Source organism: Colias croceus, chromosome 9 (genome assembly GCF_905220415.1).
Source record: "Colias croceus chromosome 9, ilColCroc2.1".
NCBI lineage: Eukaryota > Metazoa > Arthropoda > Insecta > Lepidoptera > Pieridae > Colias > Colias croceus.
In genome coordinates this window covers 2,223,299-2,238,699 of record NC_059545.1, presented here as the reverse complement: position 1 = coordinate 2,238,699, position 15,401 = coordinate 2,223,299, and the positions used below count along the sequence as shown (strand labels likewise).

Below are 15,401 nucleotides of genomic sequence, written 5' to 3'. Positions count from 1 at the left end.
ATAAAGTAAAAAATTCAGGACACATTTTTCTTTCTATAACATCGGAAAGTCGAAGTTCATCAACACGCTCGAGAAGAATCCAGAGCTACTACCATCGGTGGAATTATTTAAACAAGAAGGTCGACGGTGAGCGTGAATTCACCGACTTTGCACAACATTCCTTCATTAATCATTTAACTCTTAAAAATATTGTTATTTTTTCAATTTATAAGGTACTTATTTCAATATTTCAATACGAAAGGAACTTCGTTCCAATCGGATGTCCCTCATGTGACATTGCATTTTATCATATTAATTTTAAATTTTAATCAATACAATCGGTAGTCGAACTTGTTAATCACGTCCAGAATGACCAACGCGACAATGCTGTGAATATTCTATAGATACTCATATTATGAAAAGGAAGAAGGTTTAATTCGTTAGTTTGTGAGTTTGTTTGTACGAAGTTATCATGATCATTACTGAAACAGCTCAACTAAATTGCTTCCACCTTATGATCAATAAAACATCCATAAGTTATTAAGCTATTGCATAGCTTCTATCGCGGCCTTGAGCGCGGGGACCGAATCGAGAAATTCCGTAACGAAAAACCTCACGCTCCCCACTCCGACGGGCGGAGGTGTGGCTTGAAGGTGTGGATGAAGGAAGGTGGAATTCCTCCATCGAAAAAGAGAGAATTCACGACTAGTCTACTCGACTGGCCGGCCGATAAGGCCCCAATGGATGATGTCGGAAAGTTACTTCATATAAAAAAACTTAAAAATATACTCTGTAACGAAAAAATTTCGCTTGCGCGATTCAGAGCGATATGTCGCTACAAAGGCATAACATGCAATAGCTTTACCGCGGCAGTCCCCGAGTGCCACACGTCGTTTTTTATTTCATGCCCAGTGGGAACAGGTCCACATAGTCCACGTATTCACTAAATCCAATTTGTATTTACAAACACAATAAATAGGCTACAAAGTCTAAACTCAAAGCATACAAAGTTTTGAATAAATGCGTTCAGTAGTTTCGGCGTGAGCTAATCATCGCATTACGCATAAGACACGGACGCGAGGGTGAAGCTGCGGGCAACAGCTAGTTATAAATTATGGTTTTAACTTTAATCTATAGGTATTCCAGGTTTTGTTATATGTACAGGTACCTATTATGTGTACCTATCAAAAGCACAATTATTAAATAGATCTAAAAAGTACCACTTTGCTGGCTGATATGTAAATCAAATTACCTAGGTACTTGAAAACCTTTTCCGATGTAATATTCAATTCACAAAATGTAAGTCCTTCGACATTAGCCTTCAACATTCAGTTACATATTCTAAGAATTTAATTCCTTTACCTAAGGTCAAAAAATTCTTAATTTTCTCTTGAGATCCCTTGAATGGCTTCTTCGAATAGCTAATTTTAAAAACGATGGTCATAAAACGGTCATTTTTCTAATCGAAATTTTGATTATAATCTGTTGGGTCAAATCTAGAACATGACACGAAATCCCGAGGGATAATGTGAAATCTATACTGGGTCCGTAGTTTGATCAAATTCCTCGAATATCATCGCTAAGTCTCGTATTCACGGTAAACATTTGTTAGGCAGCAGTTTGACAATGTTGCAGAACACTTTGTTCCAATGTTGTCGCTTCTCGGACAAGAACATTTTAATTTTTACTAGCTTACCGCCCGCGGCTCCGCCCGCTTTGTCTAAAACCTAATAAATTATATACTAAAACCTTCCTCTTGATTCACTCTATCTATTAAAAAAACCGCATCAAAATCCGTTGCGTAGTTTTAAAGATTTAAGCATACAAATGGACCAAGGGAAATAGGGACATTGAAAGCGACTTTGTTTTATACTATGTAGTGATGATGATGATGAGTAGTGAAGGTGCGATATCGATTCTGCAATACGCAGACTTGCAAATCTGCAACATGTTGATACATTTTTATTGCTTAACAAATGTTTACCATGGATATGGGGCTTCCTAGCAAGATAAGGCAAGGTAGGTATGTCGAGGCGCCAAATCATTATAATTTATGAACTGATTACACAGCTTTTGCACAAGGCTCACGCGTGGAATTTTTATTTTTAACCGAATTGAAATTAAATACGAGAAAAAAAGTTACAACCCACGGACAACCGGCGGATTTCTCTGTTTCATAAAATAATAAAAATAAATAATTATAGATAATCGTTTCCGCGCTTCAAGCTTCAACCTTGTATATTCGTATTAAATAAGACAGTATATGCTAAGAGCATATGTACCTATTTCAACATATTCAGAATTCGTAGAAACTTCATTTTATTAATAGTAAGGTAGGTAATCTTTGGGCACGGCAGTGCCCCCGACAAGTCGAGCAAAGTCGGCACGGGCGACCATCCTTATCTGGAAGCAATTCAAGCCCTTTTCGACCCCCCTATAACTTTCCTAACAGAAACATCAAAATGAAATTTACTCCCGAAGAAACTTTTTTATTTACCACGCGTGAAGCAGGCGTGTTATACGATATAGGTATTTGAACACGCCTACGCTTTAGAATATTATCTACACAAGATGATAATAATACTTGATGTAATGATTGTCCTCTACGTTACAGTAAACATTTGTAGATAGTTCAATCTTGAGCCTCTATAGGCTCTAACAAAAATAAATAGTAATCGTAAGTCATACAAACATTGTGGTGAGATGATGTAACATCAAATAAATATAAGAGAAAAGTATACGTATGGAGATATAATATTAATTGTAGAAGTTAGAACAAATTCATGTACTTCTGTGCAGTAGTAGCCGCATGATAGTCATATTATCCTACTTTTAACTAAGTATATTAATAATTTGTATATTCTTAATTCTAAAAGTCCTCATGACGAGATAAAACTAGGTAGGTGCACGGTGCAAATATACTTATTAGAAACAGTGCAATAAAGAACTTATTCGGAAATTATTTTGTGAAGTTTTTTTAACCGTTTGTAAATCCACGCGGCATTTATATTTTTAATCCTTCCAACTTCGACTAGAATATATTAATTGTTCTGTACTTCCAAGTTCCAACCTTATACTAAGTACTTGCTCTGTGCTTCCAACACAAGTTCAATGTCGCTGTAGACACCAACGCACATTAATAGAAACACGTGTAAAATTTGTAATTAGTAAACTTTGACCTGCATAATGAACAAATCTATCTAAGATCTATTATAATAATACTTTATTAATAAAATAATTTGAGAATTCGTAAACTTTGTATTGTAAACTACAAATCAAGCAAACTTTTCATCTAGTTCAAATAACTTAAAATTCTATTCAATTTTATCTTATAAATATGTAAACAAATGTCATCATTTAATACAAATTATAAATTATACTGTAATTATGAATGTCTTTGATATAAAAATAATTATTATAGTAATGCAATGTACACAATCAGTAGGATTCCTAATTTATTAGATACGTTAAAAAAAACGATTAACATATTATTTACTTTTTTCAAAAGCTAGTACTAGTTATATTTAGATCTGTTCTTTAAATATTATTTACTCGATGACTAAAAGGCTTGTATCCAAAAAGTAAATTCGGTATGTCTGTCAATTGTCTGTCAAATACGAGAAATAAAATGCTAATTACGTTCCATTTTAAGATTTTTGTAGTTTATTTATTCATTTATTTCTCATGTAGATACATCGATTTTTTTGTAGCGTATGATAAAAATTTAAATATATAACTAACTTTATCTTAAATTTTAGTTTTCAAAAATCATAGCTATACATAAACCACAGAGCAAGATAAACTTGATGTTAATACTTGTAACGGAACGTGCTAAATTTAAAACTTGTATGATAAACGGACCACAAACGGACTTCGTTGTTTGTTTTAATTTTTGTTTGCTGTAAAAATAGTGAAAAGAAGAAAAAGAGTAGAAATATTAATAAAATGTGGATACTGAGTGAATTACTTTAATAAATACGTTATTCACGGATTGGTTTAAAACAAACTTAATACCTAACTCAAGTAAGTTATATTTTCTGTATATGTTTTCTTTATATAAAATCGTGAATTAGAATAAAAATCTAACGTAATTTACATCTTATTTGTTTTGCTTATACTGTTTTCTCCGCATTGATATTTTCCTAAACTACTTCAGAATATGTATATTGAAATTGTATCTCATCTGTAAGACTGCAAATCAATTTTCAATTGTTGTTTCATTTTGTTAGTTATTAGAAAATGTCGAACAAATCAAGAATACCATCGCCCGCGCGTTCCCACGGCGCCGTTACACCAAGGAGATATAAACCAAGAAAGAGCAGAAGTGTGGGATCTCCGTCATGTTCCATTGGCTCCACCAGACTAGCACCTGTTGTTAAAGATGTTATGGAGTTGTCACCGATGATTGGAAGAAGATCTGTTCTGAATGATGGCACAGAAATTATTGCTCCTGGAAGTAAGTTACAAAAAATACTTTAAATTGAAACTCTTATAAAGAATTTAAGCAATATATAATCTGTCTCAATATACACTCGTAAATAGTTGTAATAAATCAGCACTGTTCAGGCGTTAAAGCCTGACAGCATGGCTGAGTCTGACCCGATTGCCATGTATTGATAAATTATTCTATTTTTTAAGTAATATAAGTATCTAGTTGTTAAGTTAACATGTGGCAATAAATATTTTTAATTTCTTCTTAACATGTTGCAAGTAAGTAGTTATAATAATAAAATATTGCTTTCCCTGGCATTTTTTAATAGTTTATAATAACAACCTGCTTTTAACAGATGCAGAATCACTTGTTCTGTTAATAAAACCTGTTATGTAATTTAAAAGATCTTAGTGTACATAGAGATCGGCTCTGGGAATCAACTTAATTTTTTAATATGTAGCTTTTTATGTATGTTTGCATGTTTGTGTATCCAGATTATATAATTCTGGATTTATTTTTTACACTGCTTAATTTCTCACTACAATTACTTATTAGGTTCAAGTAATTGAGCATAGCAAATTTGTCTATATTAATTAAGGTTTTGTCCGCATGTGAAACCATGAGACACAGATAGTCTGTTATACACTACATAATATAAAACAAAGTTGCTGTTGATGTCTTTCTTTCTCTATGTATACTCAAATCTTTAAAACCAAGCGATAGATATTGAAGCAGTTTTTTAAGTAGATATATCGATTCAAGGTTTAAGCATATAATTTGTCAAGTTTTAAACAAAGCGGACGAAAAGCTTAATAAAACACACTGTGTAATGTTAAAACACCAATTATAACTCAGGTTTAATATTTGACACTCATTAACATTCATATTGACAACCATAACCATATAGAATTAATGAAAAAATTCAATTCACAGGGAATAGTTGGTGGAAAAATTTGGATGAAAATTCAAGAGAAGTGCTGGATGTGCTGCAAAATAAAGAAATGGTTGACGCTATTAATGTTCTTGAAGATTTAGATGTTGAAATTTTGAGGTAAGGAATATTTAATTATTATGATTTAGTAAATGCATTGTATTCAATGATAAAAAGGTCAAAATTCATAACAAATTTGATTGCATGCCAATACTCATAACTTAATTTTTGTCATAGTAAAGAAATAATTGTGTTTCAATACATTTTTTATGATTATTTCAGCCAAGGAACAAAGAATTATTCAGTCGATCTCCAACACAGCAGTGATGAAGAATCAATAAAAAGCATTGTTATGCCACATCGAAAGTTATTTGCTGGAAAGGAAAACCCTACACAAAAAAAGTTTCAAGACATAATAATGAAAAGAAGAGAAACACTTAACTCGACTGAAACACAAAAGAGTAGGCTAGAGTGGGATAAAGATTTAAGTATAACGCCAAAAAGTCTCTTCAAACGACAGGAGAAAAGACCTCAACCAGTATTTCCAGCAGCTTTACTCAGTATTTCAAATAATAAGACGATAACAACTGACAAAACATTACCACCAATGCAACCGAAAAACCAAGGACGCCACTTGTTTGGTAATAGACCTGCAACTAAACAAAAAAACATGTTTGTAGATTTCATTGTTTCTGACAGTGAAGAAGAAATCCCTGACATGCAACCGAAAATTTTTACATTAAGAAGGCAATCTCTCCAAAAACGACGCGCAAGCTCAATTTCCAACATGAATTCACCGACAGCAAGTATAACTGACTTAGAAATGGACGACTGGAAGCTCTTGCCTTCTTCAACTATGATGGAACATCAATTTGAAGATCAAACAACCCCGAAGAATCCCAGACGCAGCATTATATCGGGAAATAATGAAAAACAGAATTCAACTCAGGTTACTGTACATGAAAAACAACAACAAAGAGATAAAAATGATGACAAATTGATGGATATTGACATGGAAGATGAAGCTGATGTAACACTTACAAATAAATCTGTTAAGGAAACTTCTAAAACTCTTAACAAATCTAAAAACAGATCAAACTTGAGTAACCGTGTATCTAACAAGTCTTTAACGAAATCAAAACATGCTGAAAGTCATTATAATAAAAAAACACATAACAAAGAAAGGGAAGATAGTTTTAGGACTCAATTGAAATCTGTAGCAAAAGATCTGAATAAGAGTAAAAATAAACAAAATGTGAGCAAAGCTGCAGATACAATTGATGGTAAAAAAGCAAGTGATGTTCGTAATAACGTAGAAATTAATGATATGAATGAAATTCAACAAGAATCAAGTGATGAAGAACTAGAAAATAGCCAACTTCGTTATGAAGAAGATGAAGCTAAAAGTGAAGATGTAGAAAACAATTCAGAAAAGGCACAAAAACAAACCGACAAAAAATCAGGGACAATGAATGTCATAGATGGTAAATCAAGTCAAAATTTACACAAAACTTTACAAGATAATAATAGTAGTAAGACAAACAAAAATAGTTCAAAAGCTGAACTCAACATATCAAAACGTAAAAATAGACAATCGGCGAATGATAGCAAGCGAGAAGGAAAACGTAAAACTATTGAAAAGAGTACAGAAAAACATGCTCCTGTTACTGAAGCTGAGCAAGAACTTGAACAAAACCTGGCTGATATACAAAAAAATCCAAATAATGTGCAGGGCTTGAAAGAAAATAGAGAAAAAGAAAAAACACAAAATAAAAAGGAAAAAGCACAGATAGAAAGAGAACAAGAACAATATGAAGACCGTAAAGTAGATGAAGAACTAGAGAACAGTGAATTAGCACAACAAAGTGGAGTTTTAGAAGATCAAGAGAGTGAAATAGTCCAAGAACAAGAAAGTGAAGTTGAAGAACAAGATTGTGAAGATGACCAAGAAGAACAGGAGCAAAGTGAACAAGAAGAAGAGGAGGAACAACAGGAAAGTGAAGAAGAACAGGAAGAGAGCGTAGACGTAGAAGAGGAAGAACAGCAAGAAAGTGAAATTCAGGAACAAGATAGTGAAACTGAACAACAAGAGAATGAAGCTGAACAGGAAGTTGAACAAGAAGAAGAAATGAGCACTGAACAAGAACATGATAACAAAGATGCAAATGATGAAGATATAATTGACAGTCAAAATGACGATAAAACCGACGAATATCACCCCAGTGTTGAAATAGCTAATTCCATTCATGAAAGAATCATCACAAATAAAAACGAAACAGTAAAATCACCAGAATCAGTTCTCAATAAACAATCGATTTGCAAAATGTCAATAATAGAAGGACGCAATACGAGCGTAAGAAAAACAAAAAGTATAATACCTACGAATCTGACTATACGTCCGAGTTTAGCTCCAACACGCGAAAGTATAGAATTCTCAGATGGAAACAATTCAAGCGCCAATAACACTCATTGGGATTCACACAGAACAACCAGACATACTATGCGACAGACTTTCGGTAAAGATTTTACACCGAGAAAGTCCTTACGAACTTTGGTTATGGAGAAATCAGCAAAGCGTCAAACTAACTTGAACGATAATGAGGAAATTAGCAAAATGCCGCAAGCGAATTCCACAGAATATCCAGAATTTGAAAGTGTTCCTGAACATATGGAGGTGGAAGACAGTATTGAAGAATCAGTCCATACAGAATCGAATCAGGAAGAACAAGACCATGTAGAATCGAACCATGCAGAATCAGGCCTTGCAGAATCGATCCAAGAAGAATCACAGCATGCGGAATCAGAGCACGACGATTCGGAGCATGTGGAATCGGAGCAAGAAGAATCAGAACTTGTAGAATCAGAGCATGCAGAATCGGAGAATGCAGAATCAGCGAATGAAGTATCTGACCATGCGGAATCGGAGCATGAAGTGTCAGACCATGACGTATCAAACCATTTACAATCCACCAATGAAGTATCAGACCGTGCAGAATCAGACCATGCCGTATCAGACGATGCAGAATCAGACCAAGAAATGGAACAGGAAGTATCAGACCTGAGACATGAGATATCAGACAATGTTATATCGGATCGTGAAGTATCGAATCATGAAATATCAAAACGCACGCGTCAGACCACATTGGAAACATATTTGCAAAAGATTAAATTGGAGAATATCGAGAAGAAACGGAAAATGGTAAGGTTTGATTAAAAATATACCTTGTTTTATCTGTGTAAATATTAAACTTACAGTATTATCACCTAATTTGGTGGAGTGTAGTCCATTTTGGTTAAAAAAAATCTACTAATATTATAAATGCGAAAGTTTGTGAGGATGTGTGTGTGTTTATTACTCTTTCACGCAAATTCTACTGAACCGATTACAATGACATTTATCACACATAGAGGGTAACTTGGATTAACACATAGGATAGGTAATATCCCGGAAAACCCACGGGAACGGGAAGTATGCGGGATTTTCTTTGAAAACGCGGGCGAAGCCGCGGGCGGAAAGGTAGTACATAACCATTTTTTCTATTCACTCTTTCATATATTTTTAATTATGTACTTACTACTTACCACTGACAATTCATAATTTGGACTTTGTAAACTAGACGTATTTCTGCTTTTAAATATTATTTGCTTCATTAGTAAAAAAAGTACCATGACTTTTCACAATTTATTCTTCACGTGCAGGAGGAAGAAATAAGGAATTCACTCAAAATGGTATCACAAAATGCGCACGTATTCAAAGTCCCACTAAAACCAGCTATCAGAAGAATACAAAAGACAAATAATAAACCAAAAACATTTGTAAGAAAACCTGCAATTCCTTTGGCTTTGTTACCAGACGAAATTTTAGAAGACTTGAAATATAAACCTCCAAAGAGATATCAACCCAAAAACGCATCATGGGCCACTAAAAGATTGTACAAGTTTCTGGAAACTAAGTTGGAGCCGAAGTAAGTATTTTTAAACATCTATGTAAAAATATATGCTAGTAAAAAAAAATTGTATCTTAGACTTGCAGGAATAGCAATAAGTTTACACTGAATCTATTGCTAAATTAGATTTTATATAGTCTATTGAAGGATTTAAAGACACTGTTATATCTCTGTTATATCAATTATTATTGTTTGTGTGTATTTTTCTTTAATTACTATTTTGCTCATCTTGAATTAACATTATTTTTAACTAGTATCAGCTATGCTGTATGTTCAATACAGTAAGATTTTCTACTTTCACTTTTAACTTATTGTTGTTTTAAACAAAGCCAACATTGAAACCCAGAATTCAAAGTTTTTGTCATATTATCTTTTAATATATATAAATCTCGTGTCACAATTTTTGTCCTCAATGGACTCCTAAACCACTTAACCGATTATAATAAAATTCGCACACCATGTGCAGTTCGATCCAACTTGAGAGAGGATAGTTTTTATGAAAAAAAACGTAAACATGTAGGTACCACGTGCGAAGCCGGGGCGAACCGCTAGTATATTACAGTTCCTGTACAAAAATTGATGTAACTTTTGTATAATAAGTACAAATATATAGAAATTTATTTATTTTCATTCCTTACTTACTATCTGTTAATTGTAATTTATGTATTTTTCCTTCCAGATACGATTACAAAGCCCGAGTTCGCGCGGAAAAATTAGTAGATGATATATACAAGTTCACTCGCGATATGAAACGATTTGACGTCGCGCCGGAACATTCTGTGGATGAGCTGAAACATGAAATGGCGCGACTCAATATTGTTAACACGCATTTTGAGTTCTATGAGTTTATTAAAGCCTATATGCCAAGGGAGGTGCGGCAGAAGGTGAGATTTATTATTATTATTTAGGAATTATGTTTAACTAGCTGTGCTCCGCGGTTTTACCCGCAGTGCTCTGCTCCTTTTGGTCTCAGCGAGATGATATATAGCCTATAGCCTTCTTCGACAAATGGGCTATCTACCAACGAAAGAATTTTTCAAATCGGACCAGTAGTTCCCGAGATAAGCGCGTTCAAACTCTTCAGCTTTATAATATTAGTTTAGATGTAAATAAACTATGGTTATACCTATAAATAAAAGAAATTCGTTTCCAATTGGTCCATATAAATTGTGCTCCTGAATACCAAATATACCGACAGGCGGAGGTGTGGCTTGAAGGCATAGCAATAGCTTTACCGCGGCAGTCCCCGAGTGCCACACGTCTTTTTTATTTTAGTTTGTCTTGTCAGTACCTAAATACTTAATCAGACCATAATATTGTATAATATTATATCGCTTTGTAAATGTAATCTTGACCAAAACCGTGAAAAAACAATCGTGAAAGGATAGCAAACATTCATCCATTACACCCTACTCACCAACTTTCCCTTTTACAATAGTAGTGGGACTCTCCAAACAAAACCTTGAATTTAAAACATTATTAAAATTATAATATTTTAAATTCAAGGCTTTGTAGGCGATAAATTCGCTCATATAATATTATACAACAACAAACTCATTAAAAATTGTATAAAACTAGCTGTGCCCCGCAGTACTCCGCTCCTGTTGGTCTTAGCGTGATATAGCCTCTTCCTCGATAAATGGGCTATCTAACACCGAAAGAATTTTTCAAATCGGACCAGTAGTTCAGATTTATAATATAGATTATTATTAAGCTGAAGATAGTTTTTCTTAAAAACAGAGCTTTTTTGCTCCTAACATACTACACTTATACACTATGTTACAATACGATGGAGCACCATACACACATGGAATTATAAGGTCGGGGTTACACTTATGTGTATGTTGTGTTCACAGCGGTGCATAAACGCCTTTATAATTGAAAACTAAATTGTAAATGCAACATCTTATCTTAATAAGTACTATTATAAAGGCGAAAGTTTGTAAGTATGGATGTATGGATGTTTGTTACTCTTTCACGTAAAAACTACTGAACCGATTACAATGAAATTTAGCACGCATATAGAGGGTAACTTGGATTAACACATAGGATAGGTTTTATCCCGGAAATCCCACGGGAACGGGAACTATGCGGGTTTTCCTTTGAAAACGCGGGCGAAGCCGCGGGCGGAAATCTAGTTGAGTAAAAAATAAAGAATACATTAAAATATTAGGAGCAAAAATGTTTCAAAATTGTGGAAGATGTTCTTTTTCAGAGCAATCCAAATTATATGGGTCAGCTTTTATATACAATGGAATACATTTTTATCTTATTTTCTCATAATTAATATATTATTTTCTTTTCCAGGTGGTACCAAGCATAGTAAATAAGATACCATTGCCGAAGCCGAATGTATTTGCGCACATTATTCAATAGACTTTACCTGAAGAATTATTTTATTAAGATTTGTGTTTTAAGTTTTAATCTAATGATTTGATATCTGTGTTGCGTATTTTTATGAATAATGATAATAAATAATTTGAGACGTTGATTGTGTTTAATTTATTTTACAAATGGCTAACAATACCATTAGTTGTTTTAAATAATAGATAGCATTAGGCCTTCTATAAGGTTTAAGGTTTAAAGACATTTATTCCCATTAAGACATTAAGTCACTTACATGAGAAACTTAAATTTTAAACATAGGTATTTATAAAAAATATCATTCGTTAGTTAAAAATTTAGAGTAAGTTACATACTATAAACATAAGTTTAGGTTAGGTACTCATTCATTGCATTCAAAGTTTGAGCGTGTGGTCTTCCAGGATGTGTTTCGCTAATTGTTTTTTGAATACAATGAATGAGTTTACACTTTTTAATTTGCTTGGCAATCCGTTATAGAAACGTGCTCCCTCGTATGTTGCCGTTCGCCTTCCATAATTCGTTTGGATCTTCGGGAGGGCAAGATAGCTAGCTCGTCTATTAGGATAGTGGCGATTTGATGTTGAGAATATTATATTTGTATTTATGTTTTTATGTAGCGCTTTGTGGATGAACATACACGTATTATAAAAGTATAATTGTTTTAAATTCATTATTTTAGTATCGTCGTAGATTTTATTTGTAGAAGTTAAAAAAGGATATTTAAAAATGGTTTTAATAATTTTATTTTGTAAAATTTGTAGTGGCGCTAATTTATTTTTGTAAGCGCTACCCCATACTTCTATTAAATACATTAGGTGAGGTTTGACTAACGTGTTGTAGATGGTGTGGCGTAATTTATGAGGAATGCAATAAGTGATATTACGCAGAGATCTAAGAAGTGCTGATAATTTATTTTTTAGGTGGTCGATGTGATAATTCCATTTTAGAGAGCTGTCGATTCGCAAACCTAGGTATTTCTCGTGGGTTTTATGTTCTAATACAACACCGTTAATTCTTAATTCTATTGATATTTATGCAACTTAAATGAGTCAGGGACAGTATCTATAAGCAAGAGTTATTAAAATATCAAACTTGAACTTTATATAAATATTTACACTTAATAGTGACTCTTTTAAAATAATGTAAATTTTACATAATATACATTTCATGTAAGCCAGTAAATAAAGCCGTTTTTTGGGTCAACCTGGCACTAAATTCGATCTAACTTCTATACTTAAACAAAGCTGATGAGTTTCTATGATGCCGCTAATTTCATGAACTACTGGATCAATTTTGATAATTTTTCTAATATATTATATACCTACATACGTGTTCCACAAGTATATATTCTCTCGTACAGTCATGCAGTATTCTTCTTGGAAAAGGATTTAATTTTGTGTATATTTGATAATTGATATGTCTGCGCATCAGTCGCATTATTTTTAACCCCTATGTTGTGTTCTACATTACATACCTATACCGAATCAGGTGGTCATATGAAGTACTTATAACAAAATAATAATGACTGTTTATTGTGTTAAGGTTCAAATTAGCTCAGCAGAGGGATATTGAAGAAAAATACGTGTATTTATTCACTTTGCCTGTTTATTTCACACTTATTCATCGTATCTATGACTATCAATACACAACAAAAATTAAATTAATGTAAAATTCTCCCGAACAATGACCAAAACTCAAAATCTCGTAATCTGATAATAGCACTCATTCACCATCGAAAATATCCACAACACATTCAAATAAATTCTCTCGTTCAGGAAATGGATGAGTAGGGTAGCCAACTATACTGTTTTAAACAGTATTCTACTGTTTTTCACTAAATTATACTTTTTACTGCTTAGCAAAAAAAAAGTATACAAAATACTGTTTTCAGCATCAAAATGCTGACGCATTGTTATTAGTTACATTTAGACGCTCACAAATTTTTTTTATTTAGTCAGAGGGCGCACACTACAATAAATACTGTTTGTTTTGCTAAAATACTGTTTAATAGTCTTCATAGACCTGAATATACTTTATTTCTTGTAAAAAAAGTTGGATGAGGGTAAATAATGAAAAGCAAGTTATCATTTAAACTAGGATTTATTTCGAAAATAGGATACAATAATACACTATGCACTATGTTACAATACGATGGAGCACCATACACACTTGAAATTATAAGGTCGGGGTTACATAAGTGTACGTTGTGTTCACAGCGGTGCAAAAACGCCTTTATAATCGAAAACTAAATTGTAAATGCAACATTGAGTATAAAATAAAGAATACATTAAAATATCTTACAATTTGTGACTTACTATTATGATTTAATTATTAGATAATATTAAAGAATATTGACAAAAATCAATGACAACATAAAAATAAGTTTACAAGTAATCAAAATATAATAATAGATTGCAATTAAAAATAAAATTATAGTCCAAGTTATTTATGATAAATTTACATTAAAATTGTATACAATACAGAATACATGCAATACTTTACTTTATCGGTTCACAACTTGTCAAAAGCTTTTCGATAAATACCTAATTACCACAATAATAGAGTGTCTTAGTAATTTTTATTAGTTACATATTACATAAATTACTACACATTACTTGGGATTACACGAACGTACAAAGGGTATAAAATTGGGTACAAATTGCTTTGGCACTACTAAGACACAATTTTGAGTACAATATTACCTACAACTTTAAATACAATTCAGTTTAGACATTGACTTACAAAATTAAAAATTAAATAAAATCTTAAATCTAGTTTCCAAAAAGTCATTAACTAAATTTGACTAAGACCAATACCGACAAGAGTCAGTCTTTTATTTATATAAATAAGCATTAGGCTCTTTTATTGCAGCAAAAGTGCTGAAACGAATGTCGTATTCCTCAGTCGGTATCAGTGCAACATGGCAGTAACATAAATTCATTGGGAAATTAAGTCGAATAACGCATGTTCATCGCGAATCAAAAACATTTGTTAAATATTTGAAACCCAAAAAAGTAAATTTAAGTAACTACCTATGTAGTTAAGTTCGTGAGTGAAGTTTGACATAAAGTTATTATATTATTAACTAGCGGTCCGCCCCGGCTTCGCCCGTGGTACATATTAACGTTTTCTCTACATAAGAACCATCCTCGTACTTCAAGGAATATAATAAAATAAGAATTATCGAAAACGGTTCAGCCGTTCTCGAGTTATGCGCTTACCAACACATTTTGGGGTTCATTTTTATATTATAGATTAAATCTTGTACCAAATATATTACATTGGGTTCGGCTATTAAAAAATGTTGTTATGTATTTTTCCTTAAGTTATATTGAAGTTCTATTGTAATGAGAAAAAAACATAAATGCCAATAACTTTAGAAAATTTAACTGAAAAAAGAAACCAAGCATTCATAATGATACTTTTATACCAAACAAAAATTTTTGTTGTAATTATTAATATACAATGTACCTAATATTGATATGAAAGTTTATTTATATGTAATTAAAATGGAAAACCTATACTCAATTTTAAATTCATATGGAAGCATTTAAATAAAACATTCTACAACTATAGATAAAACTTAACATAGTAATCACAATATACATAGATAAAAATAAACTTGTCTTTACAATTATAACTGTTTATTATATTGTTGTTAGGAATATTATTATTATTGCATATAAAATAGCACTCAGCGTTTCGGGATAATGAATTAAAATGCCTGCAATTAAAATAAGCTTTGTGG

General features: G+C 32.4%; 1 protein-coding gene across 3 annotated transcripts; it reads left to right on the top strand.

The window, feature by feature from the left end:
- Positions 1–3,850: 3,850 nt before the first annotated feature.
- On the top strand, positions 3,851–11,778 carry LOC123694462 (interaptin-like). 3 transcript variants are annotated; one of them, XM_045639910.1, is made up of 8 exons: positions 3,851–4,002; positions 4,209–4,435; positions 5,345–5,462; positions 5,625–8,131; positions 8,207–8,541; positions 9,042–9,307; positions 9,969–10,173; positions 11,597–11,778. In XM_045639910.1, exons 2-8 carry the CDS (start codon positions 4,219–4,221, stop codon positions 11,663–11,665), a joined length of 3,717 nt encoding a protein of 1,238 aa, XP_045495866.1. In that variant the 5' UTR covers positions 3,851–4,002; positions 4,209–4,218; the 3' UTR covers positions 11,666–11,778. The 3 variants fall into 3 exon arrangements, with proteins under 3 accessions (XP_045495866.1, XP_045495865.1, XP_045495864.1); XM_045639909.1 differs by having other exon boundaries at positions 4,216–4,435; positions 5,625–8,541; XM_045639908.1 differs by having other exon boundaries at positions 5,625–8,541.
- The last annotated feature ends 3,623 nt before the right edge of the window (positions 11,779–15,401 follow it).

Excerpts from the sequence above, each read along its gene's own strand:
- LOC123694462 (XM_045639909.1), top strand. The coding sequence starts at position 4,219 with ATGTCGAACAAATCAAGAATACCATCGCCCGCGCGTTCCCACGGCGCC. Across the intron at positions 8,542-9,041 it reads TCGAGAAGAAACGGAAAATG|GAGGAAGAAATAAGGAATTC; the intron begins GTAAGGTTTGAT and ends CTTCACGTGCAG. Across the intron at positions 10,174-11,596 it reads CAAGGGAGGTGCGGCAGAAG|GTGGTACCAAGCATAGTAAA; the intron begins GTGAGATTTATT and ends TTTCTTTTCCAG.